Genomic DNA, 26,543 nt, shown 5'->3' with positions numbered 1-26,543 from the left:
TTCCTCTTAAAAAAAAAAAGTTTACAATATTAATGGTCGAGTGGTAATTGTGTTTTCGGATCCATATAAAACCTGTCATTACATAACTTTTGACATTAAATTTTTAAGTTCATGATATTAATAATTTGTTTGGTTGACTTAAATTTAGTTCATCGTTTCGATTAATAGTCTTTTATTGTTGGCATTAACTCTCGATATCACCTATCCATTTTTATACATTACATGAAAACAAAATGGTATATAAAGTTTGTCACGAACTTCAAAATTGTAAGTCCTTAAAGAAGAAGAGATATACCCACGAATAATTACTTAAAATTGATCAGCAAGAATGCTCTGTCTGTTTGAACGCAAACTATTCCCTCAATTATTGAGATATCGTGATGAAATTTTGCCAACAGTTATAGTTCGGTATTGGATTAGACCCTTGTCGGAATCTATGGGATCGGACCAGTATAGCGTAAAGTTCTCAACACTCAGGCGATAGCGTAGATAGTTAATTTATCGTCATTTTAGATTGATTAAAATCGTTTTGCATATTCCAAAATACATATACTTATTATTAGAAAATATGGACTGTGATGACTAGAAATGAAAAATTGGTTCTTGATGCTGTCCGAATGGACGTGATTTCGATCAGTTTATGTATATTTATCACACAAAAATTAGTGTTGCTTTATCTTGGAGGTTGGAAAGGGCGCGGATTGCAGCTGGCGCTAAGTGCCCAGTACTGAGCATTGCGAAATCCTTAGACAGGTACATAGTAAGAGGCGCGTAAGTCAGAAAATACCCAACTGTTCAATATGTTCTCTGCCACAATTAGCATTAAGTATATAAGGTAGTTAGTTGATAGGAACAATTCCAAATGTTTTTGAAACGGTTTACGCGCTATTTCTGGACTATTTATACGTAAGATGTTTTATTATTATTTGGTAAAAGAAAGAAGAAGAGCATCTTCAAAAGGTTGTTTAGAGCATAATAAGCTTGAGATGAACCAATTTTATTGAAGTAAAATAACAAATAATAAATAAAAACACAAACAAAAATTGTGTGTTGAATTTTCCGGACTAATAGGGACAGTCTATATAACTTGGAGTATTCAAGTCAGCCTGGCGACCAAGTTATTTAGTTAGTTATATTCCTAGATAGAATTGAACATCTTGTTGACAATCGCAAAATTTAAAACTAATACCATAGCCATCCAGAAGCACAACTTTTCGCTCCTAGTCGGAGCATAGGACGGAGACAAACGCTCTCCAAACTTCTAGCAGTCGCTAAATGTCTTATTTCATTCCAGGTGGCGGTGGAAGAGCTCTCATTGAAAATCGTACGCATCCAAGTTTGTCGAGGACGTACCCTGCGCCAGCTTCCTTGTGGGTTCCATTGAAAGGCCATTTTGGCAACGTTGTCATCTTCTCTGCGGAGAGTGTGACCGATCCAACCCCACCTAGGTTTTTTTTAATTTCAGTGTAGATTGGGGGGTTGTTCGTGAGTGACAGTAGATCGGCGTTGCTGATTGTTCTTGGCCAGAAGGTACGGCATACTATTCTCAGACACTTGTTTATAAACATTTGCAGTCGTCGGTTAATGCGGTCAGAGACAAGCCAGGTTTCGGATCCATATAACATAACTGATTTCACGCTGGTGTTAAAAATCCTCAGTTTTGTTTTCATCGACAGTATGCGAGAGCGCCATTCTCGGCCTAACTTGTGGAATGCAGTTCGTGCCTTACAGATCCCTTCAGATACATCCGATTCTACGCCGCCATCTTTAGTAATTTGGCTACCAAGGTAGCAGAATTCTTCTACATCCTCAATGACGGTAGTGCTGCCAAGTTGGAGAGGAGATGTGTTCGTTGTTTGCAGTCTCATTAGTTTAGTTTTTGCGTAGTTAATTTTCAAACTGACTTCGCGAGGGAAAGGCGTGGGTTCAAGCGCGGGCTGTAAAGTGTCTAAGATTATGTGTAGGTCTTACAACCTTAGACTAACACAGTTGCTCCTATAATTAAAAAGAGAGGTCTGTAGACTCATGACGGGTATTCTGACTGGACACTGCCTTCTGACGTCACATGCCTTTAAACTAGGCTTGGTCAGTGATAGCAGATGTAGGAAGTGCGGGTTGGAGGAGGAAACGATCGAGCACGTTCTGTGCTCGTGCCCTGCACTTGCCTGGCTAAGACTCCAGCTATTAGGAGTGATACAGCTGTCAGATCTAAAAGCAGCAAGTGGCTTAAGTCCTAGGAAGCTTCTAGTATTTGCCAAGAGGACGGAGTTATTTTATAACATAGGTCCTGGTTTTTGATAGCGTTTTTCAGTTCGGTCGTTAAAGCAAACTTCTGGTAACTGTACGGACTCAATCAGTCTATGTGAGGTCCTCATGGACCGGCCAGTTCAACCTACCTACCTACCTCGCGAGCGTTGATTTCGAGTCGCTGCAGTTTTGTGGCAACAGCAGATAGTGTGTGAGTAGTGAAGACGATATCATCAGCGTGGTCTAAATCGCTTAGCTTCTGATTCCGCCTCCATTCTAACCCATCTGGGGCTTCTGCGTTTGTGCGCTTCAGAACATCGTCCAGCACTACTATGAAAAGCAGCGGTGATAGGATGCACCCTTGTCGTACGCCTTTGTTTATGCTAAATTTGTTGCTGTTTTTTCCTTTGAAGCGTACACTGCATCTTTGTAGAGGGCCTTAATCATGTCGACGACCTTTTCTGGGACCCCGCAGTTTTGCAGCGCACTCCATATCGCGTCACGGAAGATGGAGACAAACGCACGTTCAAAGTCGTCGAAGAGCAGATATAGTGGCGATCTCCATTCATTGGGCTGTTCTATGATTATTGATGTGGTCCACGGAAGATCGATTTGGTATAAAACCGTTCTGTTCCTTACGCAATTGTGCGTTGAGCGTGGGCGATATTCTTGCCAGTATGATGAATGCTAGAACCTTATGGAATGCGTTAAGCAATGTAATGCTGCGCCAGTTTTTGCATTCGCTGAGATCGCCTTTTTTTGGGATAGTGATTATAACCCCTTCTTTCCATTCACCAGGATTTGTGGAGCCTGTTCACGCTTACTGTATAATAGGATGTATGGCACGAGCAGTGACGTCCGCACCATACTTGAGAAGTTCTGCTGGAAGGCCATCGGGGCCGGGATATTTATTGTTTTTTCAATTATCGCCTCTTGAATCTCTTCGTATTACGGCGGTTCTGTTGGAGTATTTCTGTTGGGGTTTCTTTTCTGCATTGTTCGTGAGTTTGTCGCCACTTCTTCGCCGGGGAGTTGTCCTTAAAGAACTCCTCGACCAATTTACCTGATGGATAATTATTTCTCTATAATATGTTTTCAAGGTTCGATTCGAGCTCAAGGCCAGAACAATATTTTTTTTTTATGATTATTAATTTTTTAAATTGCAAAATTTTATTTTGTTTTTGGAAGTAGAACATTTGTCAGACAACTTGCCATAGCTGCGCAGATAGATCCATTTCGAAGGGTGCTAAGCCTTCATCATCAGTATGCATTAGGCACGCTGCGCTCACCTTGAATCCTTTATCAATAGGCCGATAAAAATAAACAATTTTTAATAGACCAAGAGCACATGGGGATGTCAAACAAAGTAATTGACAATAAACAAATTCAGTATTATCAGTGATTTGCAACTAATGGCACAACGCTGATTAAATAAAAAAGGAATGGAAGTAGAAATTTATTATAAAAAATATAACCTCATAACTCAATACCTTGATAAACAGTATTGCGTGGATACCCAAATTGTTTTAATGTCTTTGATAGAAAATTTCGAGGAAGAAATACCAGCATACGAGTTTTCTGAAGTAAAAAGTTGATATTTTTATTTATTTATTTAAATATATTAACCTTTGAAATACAATGTTTCTTACAGACTACATAACGAATTAAATAAATTTACAAAATAACTTTTTAGGTTTAAAATTTATTTAATTGTAATTTGAATTTAGATTTTTCAATTGACAAATCTATATTCAAAGAATATGAGAACAAATTAAACTCTCGTAAGTTTCTGATGCGAGGAGCATAATATGCATAGTTAGTCCTCACGCATTCAATAAAAAACAAATCATTACTTCTTAGGTTCCTCTGTGGAACTAAGAAGTTAATTCGTTCTAAAAGAGTCGGAGCGTCTACTATACCTTGAATGATGTCAAACACAAAACTAAGCGAAAGCAAGATTTTTCTGTTATCCAATGTCTTCAGATTAATAAGGAGACATCTAGCATTATAAGACGGAATATGCTCCTCAAAGTTTAATCTGCGCAAAGCAAATTTTATGAAGGTCTTTTGCGCCCGTTCTAGCCTCTTTATATGGCAATCGTAAAATGTTCTCCATATAAACACAGCATATTCTAACGTGGAACGGACCATCGAGGTATAAGGAAGTTTTAGAGTGTATGAATCAGTAAAATCAGTGCTGCAACGGCGTATAAAGGCAAGCATTGCGTATGATTTAGCAATTGCAAGATTTATATGATCATGAAACATAAACTTTCAGTCAATATTACTCCTAAATCTTGAATTTTAGACTGCGTAGCCAGTTTAGATCCATTAATATCATATGATATAAGAATTAAGGAACGGGTTTTTGAAAACGTTATGTAAAACATTTACTGATATTGAGTTGCAGGTTGTTTATTCTGCACCAGCTGGCTACATTGTCCAGATCATTTTGAAGACTATGTGCATCAGAAATACACGAAATTTTTGAAAAGATTTTCAGACCATCCGCATACAAAAGGAACTCAAAGGATAAAAAAACAGGAAGATATATCATTAATAAAAATAACAGAAAGGAGCGGACCCAGGATACTGCCCTGGGGAACGCCTGAGGAGGGATCGGACGCACAATCATCAACAACGACTACACACTTGCGAAGAGAAAGATAAGATTTAATCCATGATAGGAACGTTGAATGAAAACCGACATTGGCTAAATCTTAATATATAAAAAACACGTGTTACAGGTTTGAGGCCAATGGACTCCTAAACTACTGAACCGATTTTGAATTTGTTTTGCACCCCGTGTGTAGTTTGATCTAACTTGAAATATAGGCTAGGTTATATCTCAGTTTATAGTCGTAATATTATTTTATTGCAATTTTTTTTCTTTGTTTCTACGTAATATTAAAATGTTACGTATTCGCAGTGGCACTCATATTTTCAGGTGGGTGCGGATATACTTTCTTGTAATTGCTTGGTGTTTAATTAAACAACCTGCTTATCAATAAAAAATATTGTAGCGAATGATATCAAGTATAGCACATCACCAGGCCCGTCGAGAGGGGGGGGGGGTTTCTGAGGGGGCCCGCGATTTAGAGGTACTATGACATATTTTTAATACAGGAGAGTCTTTAGTTGTTCCATGTGCAATTTTTAAGCCGAATTTAAGCAACGAAAATCTGCATTTCGTTTTAATATTATAGTGAAGTGTGAAAAATAAAAATCTAATATACAAAAAGAAAGGCTAAAATGTGTGTTAGTTGGTCGCCGGTGTTTGAAGAGATGCGTCGGTCGATTTTGTTCAAACTTTCACGCAAGTTGCGTAAACCTCACGCGGTGGTTACTACAGGTACAGGGTCTCGAGACATAGGCCAAAACGTGGGCCAGTGCATGCCTAGACAGTGTTTATACAATATGGATATCAAATGAAAGCTGTTGATGAGTGCTTTGGTACAGAATAATATATTATCCAGAGACGGACTGGGACTGGGATTAGGACTGGGACTGGGACTGAGACTCGGGGTGGGACTGGGGCTGGGACTGGAATAAAATACATACCACCCTCTAGGACAGGCAATAAGGGATGCAGAAAAATGAGAAGGAATTGAGAGAAGAGAAAAGAGAGAAGGAGATTGAGAAAGAGATAGAATGAGACGAAGATGGAGATAGATGAAGCGAAAAAGACGGAGGGAAAAGTGAATAAAAGGATTAGGAAAAACTGAAGAAGGGGGGAGGGCAGAGTCAGACGGAAAAAGCTTATTAAAATGTATGCAGATAGGCCAAATTAGGGCAGGACAACGTCTGCCGGCTCTTCTAGTTATCTAATAAAATTGAATGACTAACCTTGTCGAAGGCTTTTGAGAAGTCTGTATAAACAGTGTCTACCTGCAGCCGATCATTAAAAGCTGACACACAGTAATCAGAGAAAACCGCCAGGTTGGAAACTGTGGATCTGCCAGACACGAAGCCATGTTGATTGCAGGAAATTAAGTGACTTAGAGAGAAATACATTTTCTGTTTAACGATATATTCAAATAGCTTCGACGTTGTTGATAATTTTGCAATAGGGCGGTAGTTAACTAATTTGCTTTATTGCCACTTTAATGAATAAGGGTAATTAAGGCAAACTTCCACCCATCAATAAAAACTCCACCTCTAAAGGATTTGTTAAAAATGAGAAGAAGAAGAAGAGCTAGAGCTCTATAGTTCTTAAAAAGATATGACGAAAAACCGTCCATATTATGCTTCATAGAGGGTTTAATGTTATTCACTCCTTCAACTATTTTTAATCGTTATTGAGAAACTTTTACTTATTTGGAATATGCGAAAAATTTGTATTTTGTGACGGTTAGGAAACCGAAAGCAAAAATCTAATAATTGCTTGTGTTGGGTGGGACCCGTCACATTGGAGACACATAATTTATGAATGAATTTCAATTGATTCTTTCAATGTGAATATTTGAGTTATCCTTAATTGAACAAAAAAACTTAATAAAAGCAGACACCTAGAGGAGACACCTGCTTCACGGGATCGGGCCCGTTCCGTATTTGCTAGAAAAATCCCTTATATTCTATTTCCTTATACTGTTATTTTGACACATATGTCGGTGGTGAACTTTACACCTCTTTTGTTGCTTTTCGCTGAATAGCTAATTTTTATTTCGCTGAAGTTGCCACCTAATTTTGATGAGACTGATACTAAGGGGTGGCTAGCAGGAATTTCACTGAATTTAAGTTGTTTCTTCTTGTTGTCGTTTTTAACGAATATTTTCTTGTTTTGCTACTTTCTTTGATTTTGTTTTGTATGTATGTTAGTTTTGTATATTTTTAGCTATCCACGTGACTGCTGCTACTGCGGCTTTTATTTTATTATTCATGTGACTTGAACAAACTCCATTTCTTTTAGTATTGCTTTTGCGCAAATCTTCCTAATCAACTTATTATTATATGCTCTGCTGCAGATTTGGGAGACATTTAAAAGATTTATAAAGCAAACAAAGGAAGTAAAATCAATAAAAAAAGGATAAGGAACGAAAATAATGAACGAGTGAGGGAACAAGAGTAGACAAATTTTTCGGAATAGAAAAGGAAAGAGGAATAGGAGTAAGATTAACATAGGAGTATGAATATTAATTGGAATAAGCAGGGATAGAGGAATAGGAGCACAAATAGGAATAAGAGTGTGAATAAGAATAGGAATAAGGGTAGGAGTAAGAATAGGAATAGGAATATGAAAAGCAATAAAAATAGGTGTAGAACTAACGATAGGATTAGAAAAAGAATTAACAATAGCGGTAGTAGTAGGAACAGGAATAGGAATAGGAGTAGCCATAGGAGTGGTATTAACAACTGAACTAGGAATAAGAACTTTAACAGCAATAATAATGTTATTAGTAAAAATGTAAAGCCAAAAATTTATATTGAAGGGATGATGCAACCTACATAAGAAGTACACTAGACTGGGTTGAAAAAAAAGTTGCTAATGTTCCCTCCTAAATTTGAAGATTATGTTGAGAGTGTTTCGGAAAATTGTTTTTTAATTTTTTTTTTGATCCTTCGAAATACAGCCAAAAAGGTTTTTTCGTTGTAACTTGGTTATTTGACGTCCGAATTTTAAAATTGATATGTCATTATTTTGCCCTTGAGAAGCTTCACATTTCCGTTTAATGTCCTTTTAAGCTATGAAATCGTTTTCACATGATTAGGTCAGCTAACAAAATTTTACCCCCCCTAATGTATATTTTTTTCCTTACCAAACGAAAGTACTTGAAAATTCAAGAAAATGTTGCGTTGAAACCATATTACTAAAATAATAAACAAGGAAGTTATAGCACTTTCAATATTTATTGCAACTGTTATTTTACCTGATTCTTATTATACTTAGACCTGAAACTCATGATATTTTTGGAGGAAAAATTGCAGGGTTTGCATTGAAAAGTTAATAAAGATATGCCAAATATCATGAATAGGGGAAGTCAAAGTAAATAAGTGAGTCAAACCTGTTGTTTCGTATTTATAATAATAACACTATGCGACTGAATCAACTTTTTTTCTGGGTATTGGACACACCCACTTTTTCGTAGAGATTGAGGCTTAAGTAAACAAAGTATATCTCCGTTTTTCGGACTTAGCCTCCAAAAAATAGATACCGGCTTACGAAATTTGAAGTTCGAATCCTTTTTGGCTGTATTTCGAAGGATCAAAAAAAAATGTAAAAAAATTTTTCCGAAACCCTCTCAACATAATTTTCAAATTTAGGGGCGGACATTTGCAACTTTTTTTTTGTATGGGGACCAACCCAGTCTAAAGTACACCATATGTTCCCTGTAAACAGGCTATTACTAAGTGCATTTATGAGTTTTCACACAAAAATTTTAAATAATAATAAAAGTAGCGCGATTCTCTCAGTCCAGGAAGCATAGACAATATTCCACGCTTTCAAGACCGAATATACAACACTCGGCGAACCTACAAAAATAATACCCTTTCGATCTAATCGTGCATTTAGCGCCAAAATTTTCATATACAATTTATATGTTATGCAATGAAAAGTTTAAGAAGCTGCCGCATATTTTAATCATTCTTTCATATTTTGGAAACTGTAGAAAAATTTTCACAAATGTATGTTGTTGTTCCGTGTAGAAACCTTTTGAAAGTAAAAGGAAAACAAAAACTTTCTACGTTTTCTATGGTTGTGAACAAAGAGAATACCCCTAATCATTTTAAATGTTCTTGTTTCGCTCGAGAAGTAATAGCTATTTGGGAAGAATAAAAGAAAAGAATTACGGAGAGGCAAAAGAGGAGATAGAAGAAAGACGAAATTAAGAAGAAAATGAGAAAGGCAAAAAGAAATAAAACAAAAGAAGATTAAAACCAAAAGAGAGGAAATTGAAGAGGATAGGGGTCAGCCAAAGTGCAGGGCTAGGAAGAAGAATAAGGATATAGAGCGAGAGAGGAACAACATGAAGAGGTGCTGAGTGGAATAATGCGAATAAATGATTAAGCAATTCAAAATTTCTGGTAGTGTTCCAAAGTGACGGGAGGGACATTTTGACCAGTATTTGCTCAAATTTAAAGAATTTTGAAATATCGTCAGTGAGGTGCAGACGGATCTCTTTGATAACACTTTGTTGACAGACTACACCAAAACCTAAAATTGTCCAACTCTGAAGAATGGGGCATGAAAATGACTAAATTTGTTGGTGATTGACTTCATTTCCCAGTTTCAGTTAATCAAATAATATAGTTCCAAAGTCATCTGAGCCAAAACCAGTATATTTTGCGAGAAAATATATCTTTACCTAGGTACGTTATTGGCACATTTTGGCTTGTGATGCGTAAGTAAGTTTGAATTGTTTATTTTATTTTGACTTAAAACTTAAACTTAATGAGGGCTGATTCCTAGAGGATTGGTGTACTTGCTTTAATTTTTTTCACGTATTAAAATAAAAACAACTTTTATCCATATTTATAGTTCCATTGATGACTTTTACGTTGGAATTACCATTGAATTACCCAAGCAGAATTTGATTGTCTAATGGCGAACGTTCTGCGGTCGGAAATGAGAAAATAGTAAGAAGTAACGGAATACAAATATACACGTGATCTGTAATTTTTTTAGTTTCATTTGTTTTCAAGTATCACCGACAACACTTATTAACATATGAAGTTCATTTGAAATAGATCATTGACTAAGTGACACATGGGGGAAGTTTTTTAAATTCACTGATAAAGAAAATTTTCCGCTGCGAATATACTAATTATACATATATGTATATGTTTTTGTTTTTCAATAATGACAAAAATAATTTGTCGCGATATACCTTCGAGGATAGGCCGAGCTTCTCTATAAATTTTCTGGATGCTACTTTATATATTTTTCCAACAGATTTGGTTGGATCTACTGTTTTTATGTCGCTCTGATCAGCATCTACTAAATGAGATAAATATTTAATCAGAAGATTTTTTCGGCAGAAGGTGCATAACTAAATAAATACCAAGAAGAACCAAAGCTACACAGTCACCTAACGGCCGATTAGTTAAACGTTTGAGCAAATCGGCTATAATACTAAATAGTAGGTAGCTGGCTCCCGGACTTGTACAACTAATATGCATTTTTATCAATGCTCTTTGCCAGAACGCAAAGTATTCACGATAGCACTAACGATTTTTCATTATATGCTCTTCTCCCCCAACAACATTTGAACTTTACCGCTTGACTTTTTAAGCCATCACACGCTCAACGCTAGCTTTCAGAAATGTTTCTGTGTTTCAAGCGTAAGCATTGTGAAAACTTTGTTGGATATCCACACATTATTTACCGTACATACATTGCAGACGAAGCTGAGCGTTGGGCTTATGCTACTCATACATCAATAATTACAATAACAAGTAACCGTAATTTAAAAACTTGTACTTCCATTAGGTATGACTTACATTGTGGCATATTTGGTGAGCTTATGCGATTTTGTTGTGGAGTTACATTGAATTGGAGGTACTCACCATGCCATATTTCATTCAGTTGGAAGTCGAACGTTGTGCTATGCGGTCGGGTTGTTGCTTTACGACGGAATATTTGTTTATATAATCAAAAAAAGGAAAAATAAAATTTCGGTAAAAAGAAGCAACACTGAAAAGCTTTTGGAATATACAACTTACACGCACACATGCACACCAACGCATACAAATAGATTTATACAAAAACGTGAATAGTCTGATCATTCACAGCTGGTTTGCATGCACAAATTTATAGTCACAGAAGTGCAAACTTTCAGTCTCAAGCGTGTTGTGTTCACTTCGATGGCTCAGAAATAGTTAGCATTTGCTCGCGTACGCACGCATGCGCAACATTTTCGGGTTTCGCTTTTGCAAGTTAATTGTCGTTTGTCGTTAAGTTTTACTTTCGGAAGTGTTCGCTTACGATTATCCTGTAGTGGTACTCGTCCTTTTCTGACCATTTTTTATGCAATTCGTCTAACCGTTGAGCATTTCGCGCGTGTGTGTGTGTGTGCTCTCATCTGCTGTGCGCGTTTACTTTCATGCAATTAAATTTACAGTTTTTTACTGCTCCATTATGTCACTGCCTGCGTAATGCTGATTGGCGAACGAAATACGTACAAATTTTTTATTATCGGTTATAATCTTTTCGGCAAGACGTTAAACACGCTCACAACCGCTTAGCGTGATTTTTTTTGGAATTCTTTCAAATTTTAAGCCAAAAAAACAAGTTTTTGCAAAAGTAAGCAAACAAATTTATATTGCGCTCGCTTTCATTGTGTCATTGGTGCGCTAATAACACTCAATTCTTCGTTTAGTTTATAAATTTAAATAAGAAAAAAGTTCTGAAAGTGCCAAATATTTAAGAATTTTATATATAAAATTTAAAATAATAATATTTTAAACCAAATATTATCAAATTTATTCAACAGTTTAATTAATAAACATAAGTGAATTATTCGCACCTTTTTTAAAAAAATCTGTAAATAATTAACCGGCCTGCGGCGTATTTTTCTTTTGAACGAGGATATCAGAGGCAAGCAAGAGCAACAAAAATAAGGAAACATATGCAGATAGAAAAATTTAAAATGGGACATCAACGCTTACGTATTGGATTTTTTCTATGGTGAGTGAAATTAATACTTATTTGTTGTCTAATCGAAAAAAATGTGGGCTTCATTTTGAAGGTATGCAATAGTTTACTAAGTTATTGCTATTAGTAGAAATAAGTTGCGAAATCTGGAAGAAGTCTTGTTCTGTGAAATGCTAAAGAGAAAAAAAAAAAACAAGTAAGGACGGGACTGTCTTCAGTTGTGCCGAAGACCTCATACCTTTCATGAATGGGGCTGAACAATAATCTTATCCCGTTCGTAGTCTCCAAATAATCGGTAAGATAAGAAATATATAGTGAACAGAAGTACATACCTAAACGATTTTTAAGATAAATATAAAATAAAAAATTCCAAAAAACGCCTTTATCTGAACGATCGGTTATATGGGGTATATAATATATATAGCTCCTATCGAAATGATTTTTACAGGAAATCTTCTATGATATATTAGAATATATATCACCAAGTTTCACGTTTTAATTTTGGAAACTAAGGAATAAATGGCCAAAAATCTTTCTATCTGAACGATCGGTTGTATGGGATAGGTATATACTATATACATATAGCTCCGATCAAAGTGATTTTTTCAGGTAATCTTCTACGATATATTAAAATATAAAACACCGAGTTTCACGTTTATACTTTCTAAATTAAAGGAGAAATGGCCAAAAATCTTTCTATTTGATCCATCGGTTGTATGGGATATAACTATATATAGCTTCGATCAAAGTGAGTTCTTCAGGATATATCATATGATATATTAGAATATAAATCACCGAATTTCACGTTTATACATTCTAAATTGCGGCATGAATGACCAAAATCGTCTTATCTGAACGATCGGTTGTATGGGAGATATATGTTATAGTGGCCGATCCTACTGGATCCGACAAATGTCTAATATAATACAAAAATACATCCTTGTGCCAAACTTCATTGAGATATCTCAAAATTTGAGGGACTAGTTTGCGTTCAAACAGACAGACGGACGGACAGTCGATGAGTGCTTACAGGAGTCCCTGTCTTAGAAGACCTACCTCCGGTGTAAAACACAGATCAATGTCCGTTGATCTTCGGCCCAACAAGTTGGTACCAATCGGTGAGCTGAGGTGTTCAAGTCAACCAGCCTTGGTTTGGCCGAGGAGGACTATCCATCCTCCCCTTCCATTTTCGGGTAATGGCACCCGGTTGCACGGCAACTCCACCGCGAGTTCCGTGCTTGCCTCAGTTCCCTCTTTCATTGATTTTGATATCTCGATATCTGATTAACAAGTTAATCAGATTGAGATATTGTGTTTTGTCGCAATTTAGGAATGTGACCAACCTTTTCTGTCCTGCAGTGTTACAACAATGTATAATACATTGTTAACGACAGAGTTGATTTTGCCCAGACATTGCTTGAGGGCGGCACCTCCCTCCAACGCTATGCACCACATGTTATGATCAAAAACGCCCGTTCGCCGTGAACCAACTACCGATGTAATCTATCAGCGCAAGTGTCTTTCCTCATGAATAGCTACTTAAATGTTCCATAGACTGAGAGGGTCATATAATTCCTTGTGAATAAAACTATCTGAATATTGGAATATCAGACAGTGATGCTCACAAGTACTTACGACACAAACACTCGCAAGATACATCTTCACTAATCATGTTACTAAACCACTTGCGCAACAAGACATATCTCGCTAGTCACAGGTACTTGTGCATTTAAGATCATGTTGCAACTGAACTCTGCTAAACGTACTATTCAGTTTTATGCAACTTTGTTCTGCATTATTTGCTACTTTATATATGCCCACATATTCATCGTTATTTGCTACTGTGGTATACAACTTCTAATAACTCGCTTCGTTGTATAATCTTCCTCATTATCTTCAATTACGCTTCCATTTTATTCCACAATTTAGGGCTGTGGACAACCTTCTCAACCATAGACCTGTGTTGGGGGGCTTTCCCGCCCCAGCAATATCTTTGCAACAGCAGCTTGCCACACTGCAGTGATCTGACATCATTAAATCTGCCACATTTTTGGATGTGGTCATCCATTCCGCGAACGCCTCCTATTCGCTTACGCAGTCTAAAGCAGCCTCAAACATCTCAAAAGATGAGATGAGCACCGGTCCACTCGTATAATTATCGATTGTTTTTCGGCTGACGATAGACATGCGTTTCTTCACCATTTTTCTGCGGTTGCCACAATTATGGGATGTGACCAACTCTTTCATCTGCGCCTCAGGGTCAGTTTCTCAATGAAATTGGGATTGCTGTGGCAAGCATGAGACCGAATTCCCTTGGGCTTCTGTCCCCAAGGCCCAAGGGAAAACAAGTCTACTCAGAGCGTGTGTCATAAGTGAACTCTATTTGAAACCACAACACCCGCGATGCTCCCACAAGGGGGCCATCCCAGGACAGGAGGTGAGGCCTAAGTACAAAGCATCGTTCGATGCCGTGCACCAGATCACACTGGCTTCTCCTGCTCCCGCGGTAGCAGTTTTTATAAGGACCATGCGTAGGGTCCCACAGGGTGATACCCGCGTCCACCCTGCTACCTTTCGAGTAAAACACCTTACTCATGGATTGGGTACCCATGGTATTATGGTCGCCTTTTACGACCGGTATACCTACCGTGGGTATATTCTTTCCCCTAGCCCACAGGGGTAGACGGACGGACAGACGGACATGGCTATATCAACTCAGTTCGTCGCCCTGATCAATTCGGTATATTTAATGGTGAGTCTATCTTCTATATTTCTCAACGCTACAAACGTCGGACCAAAGTTAATATACCATTTCATGTTCATGAAAGGTATAATTAAAAAATTAAAACATTATCACTATCCTATGAGCCCACCTGCTGCTACAAAAGTATACTAGAAAAGCTTTAATGTTGTATAAATTAACGAAATTTGTAGCTAAAACGCTGTGTAATAACTTAATAAATTATATCTGAATACATTTTTGATATTTCTTTTGTTTTTTCAATTAATTTTCTATTGAATTTTTTTTTTCAAAAACTCAGAAAACAAATAATTTTCACTTACCGGACTCTGAAAATACTCTTTTAAGACGGTTTTAGGAGCCACATATGAATCTCCCAAGCTTTATACATCGTAGGTAAATGAAATTTATTTGGCAGTGAAATTGTGAATCATTTCTGAACCTGTTTGAAAACCGAAAACTTAGGAGGAAGCCCTTAGAATAGTCATATTAAGAAAGCAGCATAGATGCCAGGGCATCCAACACTAAATGCATACATACACAATCACAAAATGCCAAAATACATACATCGATAGAATTAAGACCGCGAAAAGAGACAGACCGTCCAATACAAGGAACCAGGTCATAATAAAAGCAACCAGCTTTTCCATCGCTTTTTGAAATGAAAATTTTTGAATTTTCCTTCCGTTATGTTTGTTCGTAATTTTATCATAAAAGACTTCTATGAGATCACATTTTTCCCGTAGAGAAGGTTTTGAGGGGATACCACAAAGCAAGGTTGGAACAAAAATTCATATATTATTATGGAAAATGTTTGACTTGAATAAAAATTTGATTTGTAGGTACATCATTGGCTAGAGCGTTTCCCGCCGCCCTGTACAAAAGGACATATTACTTGACTATTTTACTGTTGCTGGCCAAGCCAAAGCATTGCTTCTCAGAAACACCTTTTCCAAAACACCATTTCTCCATACAACGCTTCGTATATTCTTACCTAATTTCAATGATTTGCAGAAAAAATTTCAATATAGGTGCAAGACTTGTAAGATTTATAAATGGCTCAGAAATGCTTCAATAGGGGTATTTACGAAGTCCAAGGTGTGCCGAAAATGAGTTGCTTATGATACCAATATATGTGACATGCATATTAATAATGTGCCAGCCAATATAATATGGAACGAACATCGCAAGAAGGGAATTGCTTTCATATATGACTCTTCTCATATCGACCTATCCTAATAGAAAGATCATAGCTTAAGAAGGACTTATATCAGGCATTCTGTTAAAACGGCCATATATGAGCGAAGTCGTTAATTACATATAACCGAAGAAAAGCAAAAAGGAAAGAAGGAAAAATATAAGCCGACTTTAAGAAGCTATGCTTAAAAACAAAAATGAACAATGAATGAAGAGACCCTAAATGAACTGTTAAGCTAGCACGGAATTACATCGTAATACATAATTAGATAAGATAAATGCGAAACGATGTAAAAGTGTTATATTCAGCCCAATTCTAAACGAAAATTCCGTGCGAGTTTTTTCCCTTCTCCCATTCCTCGTATTCTAAATAAAAATTCCTTGTGAGTTTTTTCACTTCTCCCTTTCCTCCTATTCTGAACAATGTTCGAAAAAGCGGAAACCGGTTACGGGAGAAAAGTAGGTATTCAGACCAATTCTAAATATTCTCGCGGATTTTTTTATTCCCGCGGAAAAATTCCTCCAATACTTTTCTCCTGGGGAGAAGAATAATTGGGGAATAGGAATTTCGAAATTTCGAAGTCAGCTGTTTTGTCAATTGAAATTTCGTTGCGCATTTCTTATTTTTTTTTTTTTAAATTGTAAAGTTAATTATTGTTGCCAATTTGTTTGAAATTAAGAAATAAGGTATAAACAATGCACATTATTGCATTTCATGTGGTATTCACTGAAATGAGTAATGAATTGGTGCTACAGCAACATCAACAGAGGAGCATAAGAAGAAGACCGGCGGGATAACACAAATCCGCCGGAGTTGCCTGCATTCATTCTGCAAAGCAATTTTCTGGCGGCCAAGTCGAGTCGAGTTCGCCTTTCGCCATATGCCAAAATCTATTTAAGCCTTCCTAAAAAATCCCTGCGCAATTTCTGGATGGCTGCATCAAATATGCGAGGAGCTCTTCCGTTGCTTATGATATATTTTTCCGACTTAAAGTAAAGAATATTGTGGTTGTTGTTGTATTAACAGTGAGAATAATGTGGTAGGATGTAAATACATATTTTAGCACAGATTTGTACAAATAAGTGTTCTTTCTTAAAATAACAAATTTCCTTTAACTATTTTGATGCATTCCCTTTAATTTAACTAGTGACAAAACTCCTATGAAATGGCAGAGAAATCTCCCTCTCCCTCACATTCATAATACCTACTTTTCTCCCATAACCGGTTTCCGCTTTTTCGAACATTGTTCAGAATAGGAGGAAAGGGAGAAGTGAAAAAACTCACAAGGAATTTTTATTTAGAATACGAGGAATGGGAGAAGGGAAAAAACTCGCACGGAATTTTCGTTTAGAATTGGGCTGATTATGAATGTGAGGGAGAGGGAGATTTCTTTCCCATTTCATAGGAGTTTTTTCACTAGTTAAATTAAAGGGAATGCATCAAAATAGTTAAAGGAAATTCGTTCTTTTAAGAAAGAACACTTATTTGTACAAATTTGTGCTAAAATATGTATTTACATTCTACCACAATATTCTCACTGTTAATACAACAACAACAGCAACCACACTATTCTTTATTTTAAGTCGAAAAGTATATCATAAGCAACGGAATAGCTCTTTGTATATTTGATGCAGCCATACAGAAATTGCGCAAGGATTTTTTAAGAAGGCTTAAGTAGATTTTGGCATATGGCGAAAGGCAAACTCAACTCGATGTGGCCGCCAGAAAATGGCTTTGCAGAATGAAAGCAGGCAACTCCGGCGGATTTGTGTTATCCCGCCGTCTTCTTCTTATGCTCCTCTGTTGATGTTGCTGTGGCACCAATTCATTACTCATTTCAGTGAATACCACATGAAATGCAATAATGTGCATTGTTTATACCTTATTTCTTAATTTCAAACAAATTCGCAACAATAATTCAACTTTTCAATTTTTTAAACACAATAAGAAATGCTCAACGAAATTTCAATTTACAAAACAGCTGACTTCGAAAATTCGAAATTCCTATTCCCCAATTTTTCTTCTCCCTAGGAGAAAAGAATTGGAGGGATTCTTCCGCGGGAATAAAAAAATCCACGAGAACAAAATTCCGCGAGAATATTTAGAATTGGTCTGATTACGTTCTGCAGGTTTGCCACCAGGCATGAGAATATTATATCTGTTGTAGTAGGGGCTACCCCCGCATAAACACGTTCTTTGCCCTTTCCTGCCAGACTTAGTAAACTGAAGACCTTGGGAAATATTACACCCTTGCCTTTGCATGAAGGGCGTCGTGCCACACACTGCAGACTTTGAGTTATACTTTTTCTCAACATACCCAACATTGTGAACTACTCCTCAATGCCTTAATGGGCATGGTAGTTTGACCATGAGAAAATGCTCGCCGCATTGCCACTGCTAAAACAATAGAGACATATAAAACACTGGCGTTAAAAAGTGAATTTATTTTAAGAGTGAATGGAAGCGAAACTTATAACCATATGCACAAAAGTGCCGGAAAAAATATAAGGGCAGTATAAGCTGGACTTATCATTTTTTCATTTAAAACAAGGACACATCGATTTATACAATAAAATATGGACTCATCGTTTTCTGCATAAGATTTCAGGAAAACTTGATAATTTTAAAACTAGTTCGAAACTATTTCAATTGCAGTATCACGTCAGAATCATTTCGAGACTATTTTGTAAACAAATGGGACCATTTTTGTGATAATTTTTTGCTTATTTTATGATCTTGTAACGATCTTGAAATTGTTCCGAATTAGACCCGAAATAGTTTCGAAATGATTCCAAAAATATTCCATAAGGGTACCCGGAAGGATCCTTGAACTGCCTTAAAATTGTCCCACAGTCTCGAAATTGTTATGAAGTTTTACCGAAATGATACCTTATACAACCCCGTAGTGATCTAAAATTTTCCCGAATTGGTCCTGAAATAGTCTCGAAGTGATTCTAAAATGATCCTGTAACTATCTCGAAACAGTCTTGAAATGATCCGGAAGTTGTCCCGAAATGACAGCTAAAATAATCCGGAAGCCATCCTGAAATAGTTGCAAATTGAATGATCTGCTATGTCTACTTCTTATGCAAAAAAACGATAAGGCCATGTTTTATTGTATAGTAAATTTAGTAATTTTTGTCAGTAGATAGTTTTGATATCTCTAACACAGGTGATAGCTGTGTTACTGATTTTATATCGGTTTGTTATCGAATATCAATCGATTTATTATCCCAATGTTATCGATTGTTGTTCGAAAAGTTATTGATATTTTATCGAAAAATTATCGATTTGTTATAGAATAATTATTACATTTTATCGATATTTTATCCATTTGTTATGACAAAGGCTCGATTATTAATCGAAAAGTTGTGTTGGAGTGTTAATCAATGGCGTGTTATCGGGATGTTGTTGTAAAGGGACCGACTTCTCATCAAAACACAGCTGATTTTATATAGATAAGTTATCGACGGAAATGTTATCCATTTTTTACCGGAGTGTCACCGATCCGTTATCGAAGTGTTGCCGATTAGCCATCGACGACTCATCGGTATCTTATGAAACAGATAGATCATGGGCTTAATTTTGTATTGCGAACGATAGATCAGACGAACGTTCGCCTCCAACCGATTTCGTCTAGCAATGGTATTCGCTATCAAGTTCGTTCGGCCTTAACGTTTGTTATTTTATGTCAAACAGGAAGGTGAAATCAAGTGCCAAATGATATGCTGCCATTGTTTAACAAAGTGCAAATACACTAGCGATTCGTCTCTGAGGAGAAACGAACGTTTGTACCGTAATAGAGAATGAGACCCTGTGAAATAGGTACCGATAAAACTGTCGTTAACAAACTGATAAGAAACAAATTAGAAGCCGGTTGTTACCGGTAAAAGACGACGAAGCTTTTCCGATGCCCGAAATTATTGAATAATGGTAAAATTACCTATGTTGTGGTTTCAGGGCTTAAAGCTTGGCTGAGTTCTAGTTGACTTAAAAACATGTGAATATATGTTTACACATCGAATTTCACGAATGTAGTGGTTTCGCAAATACTCCTAGTGTATTTCTGCGACGAGAACCTTCTTAAGTATTATTTTCAAATTTTATATGTAATTGTGGTAAAGGGTTGGAGGGCAGGGACCGGATAAGGAGTTGAAAAGGAAAAAAACAAAACACAGGCAGATCTGTAGTGGGAGGTAAAGAGAAAGAGGAAAATAGAGATGGGCTATGAGTGAAGAGGTTGTAATGAAGGCAGGCGAAAAAAGGTTGGAAAAGAAATATATAATAAGCCGTAGGTTTTATCAAAAAGGGAGAGAAATGGAGTAAGTACAGGAAGTAGAGACTTGCGCATATATACAGTGGGAGGTGATAAAGATAAATAGAAGGCGAAAATCAAAAAACAGTTAGAAGTATACAATAAAGAAAGCAGCAGAAGGGAAACGGAAGAGAGTAGAAGGGCATAAGGTGATGAAGGGAAAAGGCAAAAATATCGAGCGGGGGAAAATCTGAGAGCAAGAAGATAAAAAAGGGGAGTTTAAAGGGTGGGGGAGATGTAAAAAAAATTGAATGGGAATACGAAAGGAAAAGCAGGGAGGGACACAGGTTGCCGAAAATTAAGACTAAGGGAAAGAAGAAGGTGGGAAGAAAAAGAACACGGAAAAGGTAAAGAAAAGTGAAGAATAAATGGACGAGGAGTGAGGATGGGAAAAATTAAGACGTAGCGATAGAAAAAAAAAAGTAAAAAGGGCATGGTAGGGAAAGGGTTAGGGGAAGTTAGGAGGAAAGTAGAGGAGAAGAGAATTAGTAGTAGTAAGGAAGCTTAAAAATGAAGGGGAACATGAAGAGAGCACGGCAGGGGATACACAAAATAATGAAATTGATTACAATTACATATATTATATTAATACTACCAAACGCGCAGTGAAGGAAAAACTGGGTGGCGTGCAATATCGGTTTGTCTATCCGAAAGCGTTAAATGGAAAATCCGCAAATAGGACTGCTATGAATGGTTCATCGTGGGATTGAGAAACTCAGTTTTCAGTGTAGCCCTTATCTCATTTGCATCGAATGCCGCACTTAACAGTAAAGAACCCTCTTGGTTACCTTCAACTCTTTGTCTAAACTTTTATTTAATAAGCAAGGAATTGAAATTCAGTAATTATGGGTGTACTGCTATAGCATTAATTCTAAAAAAAAGTTGGTCAATGGTTTGATGATTTCTGTAACAGGCAAATTAAAATTTTTTTTTATGTCTGATATATCTTTTTTATTTTGTTTACACAAGCTAACTGTTACTTGTTTGTAACTTTATCATAATTTGGCTTATCGCTTGTGATTATATTAGTAGTAATCTGGTCATAGTTACAAATATGAATTGAGTTTGGATTTAATTTTCCATTATAACCAACTTATTATGATAGCAAAGTTTTGATTATTTTAACATTAGATGCACCTTCATATTTTAAATACCAACCATAATACATTAATTAATTAAATAACACACATAACAGTGAACATTGCATAACAAGTGAATAGACGATGATTGCACCGACGAATTTTATGCGACTACGAGTATGTAATACAAGAAATGTATACAAATTTCGAATATCAAATTAACAAAAACATAAAAAACAAAAACAAAGAAACATAAAAAATAAATCAATTTAAATAGTTTATAATACTAATTAACATTTTAAACGCATCGAATGCCGACTGCTTATAATTTCTATAAACAAAAAAACAAAAAACACAAGAAAAAAATTTTATGAATTCAAACGTGAAATAAATAATAATAAAAAAAAAAAAGTTTCAAATGCGGATGAGATTTAAATTTATTTTAGCACTAAACTTTTATAACTTCGATATATCAGATTACTATTTTGTTTATGATTTCCAATTGAAGCGAGCTTAATGCAACTTAAATCAAGTTTTTTTACTAATAAAATTCAAAATATATGGCTTATATAAGAGGGAGCATCATCGAACAATACGAAGAAAATTATTGAACTGGAATTGAGATTTAAATTTTTTCGAAAATCTAAAACCAAAAACAAATGATGATATAATTTTAAAGAGTCTGATTATTTAATAATATAAAACAAAAATGAAAAAAAAAGTGAGTATTGGTTTATATGCATTTAAACTTGTTTAACTTGTATTTTTAATTAAAACATATAAGCGTATAAATTGTAGGATAAAATGATTAATTTGCTCAATTTAAAAAAGTTGGTAAATAATTTAGCCTTAACTTCTATGTTAAAGCGATTAATGGTCTCTAAAAAGAATACACAAATATATAACGAAATAAAATTTATTTAGGGCAAATGTACAGTAGTCATGGAGGATTTTTGACCCAATCAAGTTTGCCTCATTTTATTTCCTAACCAATAAATTGAAACTAATTATTACGGTAGCTGTTAATTCAACAAAAAATGCAAACAATTATTATCATACAACATTATTTTCCGCTTAACCGCTGAGGCTATTTTTGGCGTCCCGCAATAAAGCATGACAGTTTATCTTATTTTAACAAAAATTTCCAATAATTGAGGGGATGTGTGGAATAATGGTATGAGTCGAGTTACACTTACTTACTTACTTAATTGGCGCTTAACCGTCTAAACGGTTATGGCCGTCCAACAAGGCGCGCCAGTCGCTCCTTCGCTCCGCCAACCGGCGCCAATTGGTCACACCAAGGGAGTTTAAATCGTTTTCAACCTGGTCCTTCCAACGGAGTGGGGATCGCCCTCTACCTCTGCTTCCATAGGCGGGTTCCGATAGAAACACTTTCTTGGCCGGAGCATCATCATTCATTCGCATAACATGGCCTAGCCAGCGCAGCCGGTGCGTTTTAATTCGCTGGACTATGTTGATGTCTACGTACAGCTCGTACAGCTCATCATTAAATCTTCTTCGGTACTCGCCATCGTCAACGCGTAGAGGTCCATAAATCTTTCGAAGAACTTTTCTGTCGAACACTCCCAAAGCAGCTTCATCTGTTGTTGTCATGATCCATGCTTCTGCCCCATATAGCAGGACGGGTACGATAAGTGACTTGTAGAGTATGATTTTCGTTCGCCGAGAGAGGACTTTACTTTTCAATTGCCTACCTAGTCCAAAGTAGCATTTATTGGCAAGATTGATTCTTCGCTGCATTTCAGTGCTGATATTTTTGCTAGTGTTGATGCTGGTTCCCGAATAAACGAAGTCTTTTACTATTTCGAAATTATGGCTGCCAACAGTAGCGTGGTTGCCAAAGCGCGTATGCGCTGACTCTTTGCTCGATGACAGCAGGTACTTCGTTTTGTCCTCATTCACCATCAAACCCATTTTTACCGCTTCTTTTTCCAGTTTGGAGTAAGCAGAACTAACAGCGCGGGTGTTTAGGCCGATGATATCAATGTCATCAGCATATGCCAGTAATTGCACGCTTTTATAGTATATTGTTCCAGTGCGGTTAAGTTCTGCAGCTAGTATAATTTTCTCCAGCATCAAATTAAAGAAATCGCACGATAGGAAGTCACCCTGTCTGAAACCTCGTTTAGTTTCGATCGGCTCGGAGAGGTCCTTCCCAATTCTGACTGAGCTGATGGTGTTGCTCAACGCCATTTTGCACAGCCGTATAAGTTTTGCGGGGAAACTAAATTCAGACATAGCGGCCTATAGGCAGCTCCTTTTCGTGCTGTGGAAGGCGGCTTTAAAGTCGACGAAGAGGTGATGTATGTTGATTCTCTTTTCACGGGTGTTTTCCAAGATTTGGCGCATTGTGAAGATCTGGTCGATGCTAGATTTACCAGGTCTGAAGGCCCACTGATAAGGTCCAATCAGCCGGTTCACGGTAGGCTTCAATCTTTCGCACAATACACTTGAAAGGACCTTATATGCGATATTATGAGGGCTGATTCGACGATAGTTGGTGCAATTTGCAGTATCCCCCTTCTTGCGGACTGGACAAAGAACACTTAGATTCCAACCGTCGGCCATGCACTCGTCCGCCCATATTTTGCTAACAAGCTGCTGTGCATGCGCCTTACCAACTCCTCGCCGCCGTACTTGAATAGCTCCGCAGGCAATCCATCAGCGCCCACGTCCTTGTTATTTTTCAATCTGGTTATTGCTATTCTAACTTCGTCATAATCGTGCGGGGGACATATATTCTATCATATTCGATTGCGGGATCGGGTTCTTCATCTCTGCGCGGTGAATTGCTGCCTCCATTTAGGAGAGCAGATAAGTATTCCCTCCATAATCTAAGCACTCTCTGGACATCAGTTACAAGGTCGCCGTTTTCATTCCTATAGGAGTTTGCCCCGGTCTTAAAACCTTCCGTCTGTCGCCGTATTTTTTGGTAGAATTTTCGGGCGTTATTCCTGGTGGCTAGCAGCTCATGCTCCTCGCACTCACGCCTTTCTGCTTCTGCTTTTTTCTTCCTGAAAAGGCATCTCGCTTCCCTTTTCAACTCACGATAGCGTTCACACACTCCTCTTGTCGCGCCCGCTTTTAACGTAGCCCTGTAGGCAGCGTCTTTTCTTTCGGTTGCAACGCGGCATTCTTCATCATACCAGTTGTTTTTTCGTGGCCGCCGGTAATCAATTTTTTCCTCGGCGGCAGTACGAAGTGCTTTGGAGATATGCTCCCACTGCTCCTGTATTCCTTCAGGATGAGTTGTGCTCTCAGAGAGCAGGTGTGAGAGCCGAGTTGCGAAATTATTGGCAGACTGTTGTGATTGAAGCTAGCTCTCCTTGTGTTTTTTGTTCCTTGGTTTTAGCTGCGTTGGTGCGGGTGCGTATTTTTGCTGCAACGAGATAATGGTCCGAGTCGATGTAAGGTCCTCGGATCGTGCGCACATCTAAAACACTGGAGGCATGCCGTCCGTCTATCACAACGTGATCGATCTGATTGCGAGTATTTCGATCAGGAGACAGCCATGTAGCTTGAAGTATCTTTTTATGCATGAATCTCGTGCTGAATATGACCATGTTTCGAGCACCGGCAAAGTCAATCAGCGTCAGTCCTTTAGGAGAAGTTTCATTGTGTAGGCTGAACTTTCCGACTGTAGGGCCAAAAACACCTTCTTTGCCCACCCTGGCGTTAAAGTCGCAAAGCACGACTTTTATATCATAACGGGTGCAACGCTCGTATGTGCGTTCTAATTGTTCATAAAAAGTGTCTTTCACCTCATCGTATTTCTCCTCTCTCGGAGCAGATGAATGATATATTAAAAAATTTTGCTTTTATTCGGATAGCGGCGAGACGCTCGTCCACAGGCGTGAACGCCAGCACTTGGCGACAAAGTCTCTCTCTCACCACGAATCCGACGCCGAAACTGCGTTTTATCGTATGGCCACAGTTTTTGATCTTCTTTCTTCGTTGCTTCGTCCAACGCATTTCTTGGATGGCGGTGATGTCAGATTTTGCTTTGACGGGGACATCAACCAGCCGGGCATCTGCACCAATCCCATTCAGGGAGCGGATGTTCCAGGTGCATGCCCTCAATTCATTGTCCTTCAAACGTTTGCCATGGTCGTCATCAATAGAGAGTATATTTATCCGAGGCTTGTTGTTATATTTCATTGGAGTATGGTTTTACGTGGCGGGTCCTAAGCTCAGCGCACAACCCGCTCAGCGGGGGTGAAAATATTACTTGCACGTTTATATAGCGAGCCGCTTGCTCCAAGACAGACTCCCGCTTGCAGCCGCACCTAGAGGTGCATAGACGCTGCCGATGAGATCTCCCCCGGCTAGACCTTAAACCGATTATGTCAGAGTGGCCTAGCCAGGTTGTAGCCTTCTCACATTAGCTCACTGCTAAACGGATGTACTTTGTACTTTGTTATTGAAATGAAATTTGATAGCAAAATTTTAGAGTTCTAATACCAACAGAGTTCAAGTCTTCATCCACCACTTCCTTCTATCTTAATAGAGCTCTATCCTTTCCTGATGAATTTTGTGTTGATAGGAGTACACATCGCACAAACCGAGCTGTAGTAACTTCTTTGATTTTTAAAATATGGTCTAATGTGCGAACCCTTAGGGATTTAATTCGTTGCACTATGTTCATGTCTGCGTTCATAAATACTATTGTCCCAACGAACATGTGCGTAAAACTTCCGAAAAACTTTTCCCTGGAATACTCGATCTTCTCTCGATACTGTCCATGATTCCGAGCCATGCATCAGTCCATGTCTTATGTTAAATATATAAAGTATGACTTTTTGTTCCTCAAAAGCAGCCCTTTGTGGAATAATTGATTGTCCGTTTGATTTATAAGTTGACATTTTGTTAGCTGGTCAACCTCACCAAAGCTACCCAACTTAAGTAACAGGCCAATCAACATTTAAGAAACTTTTCCTAAAATGGGATTTTCGCTCAATAATGGTTTGCAAGTCATTTTTGCATTGAAGACCTTCTCAGCAAAATTCAACTGCACAACAAATGTCGTTCAAAGTCGGCATAATACATGTAATTGCGCCACAAGTCGAAAGAAAAACTGGGATCTAATCTCATCGGAGATATACTGCCAAAAATATTATAATTATTACCATCGCGTTGAAATTTGCTGCTAGAATTATCTTCTGCAACATCAGGTCAAAGGGATCGGGCATCATGCTGGCTTCGCTTGGTTTCAAATATCTCAAAGAGTTTTTTATGCGTCCTAATGGTGTCGATGGTGTTGATCTAAGTCAGTCACTAATAAAAAGTGATATACAAGTAACCCGTCTTGATGCTGTTAGAAGTTTCTTTTATCTTGCAAGTTTTCCACGATT

The 26,543-nt window shown here is 37.4% G+C and overlaps 1 protein-coding gene across 3 annotated transcripts in view; it reads left to right on the top strand.

Annotated features, from left to right (window-relative positions):
- The first annotated feature begins 10,515 nt into the window (after positions 1 to 10,515).
- The window catches only part of LOC137241257 (uncharacterized), a 137,989-nt gene continuing 121,961 nt past the window's right edge, over positions 10,516 to 26,543 (top strand). The window contains exons 1-2 of one of the 3 annotated variants that reach the window (XM_067768649.1): positions 10,516 to 10,641; positions 11,679 to 11,872. In XM_067768649.1, coding sequence (XP_067624750.1) covers positions 11,814 to 11,872 — 59 coding nt within the window. In that variant the 5' untranslated portion in view covers positions 10,516 to 10,641; positions 11,679 to 11,813. Of the gene's footprint in view, positions 10,676 to 10,781; positions 11,489 to 11,678; positions 11,873 to 26,543 lie in introns of those variants that run through there. The other 2 variants (XM_067768650.1, XM_067768651.1) reach the window with 2 other exon arrangements.

The sequence above is a fragment of the Eurosta solidaginis genome, chromosome 2, assembly GCF_040869045.1.
Source record: "Eurosta solidaginis isolate ZX-2024a chromosome 2, ASM4086904v1, whole genome shotgun sequence".
In the NCBI taxonomy this organism is placed as follows: domain Eukaryota; kingdom Metazoa; phylum Arthropoda; class Insecta; order Diptera; family Tephritidae; genus Eurosta; species Eurosta solidaginis.
Note: the sequence above shows the minus strand (reverse complement) of the source record. Positions and strands in the feature narration are given on the sequence as shown.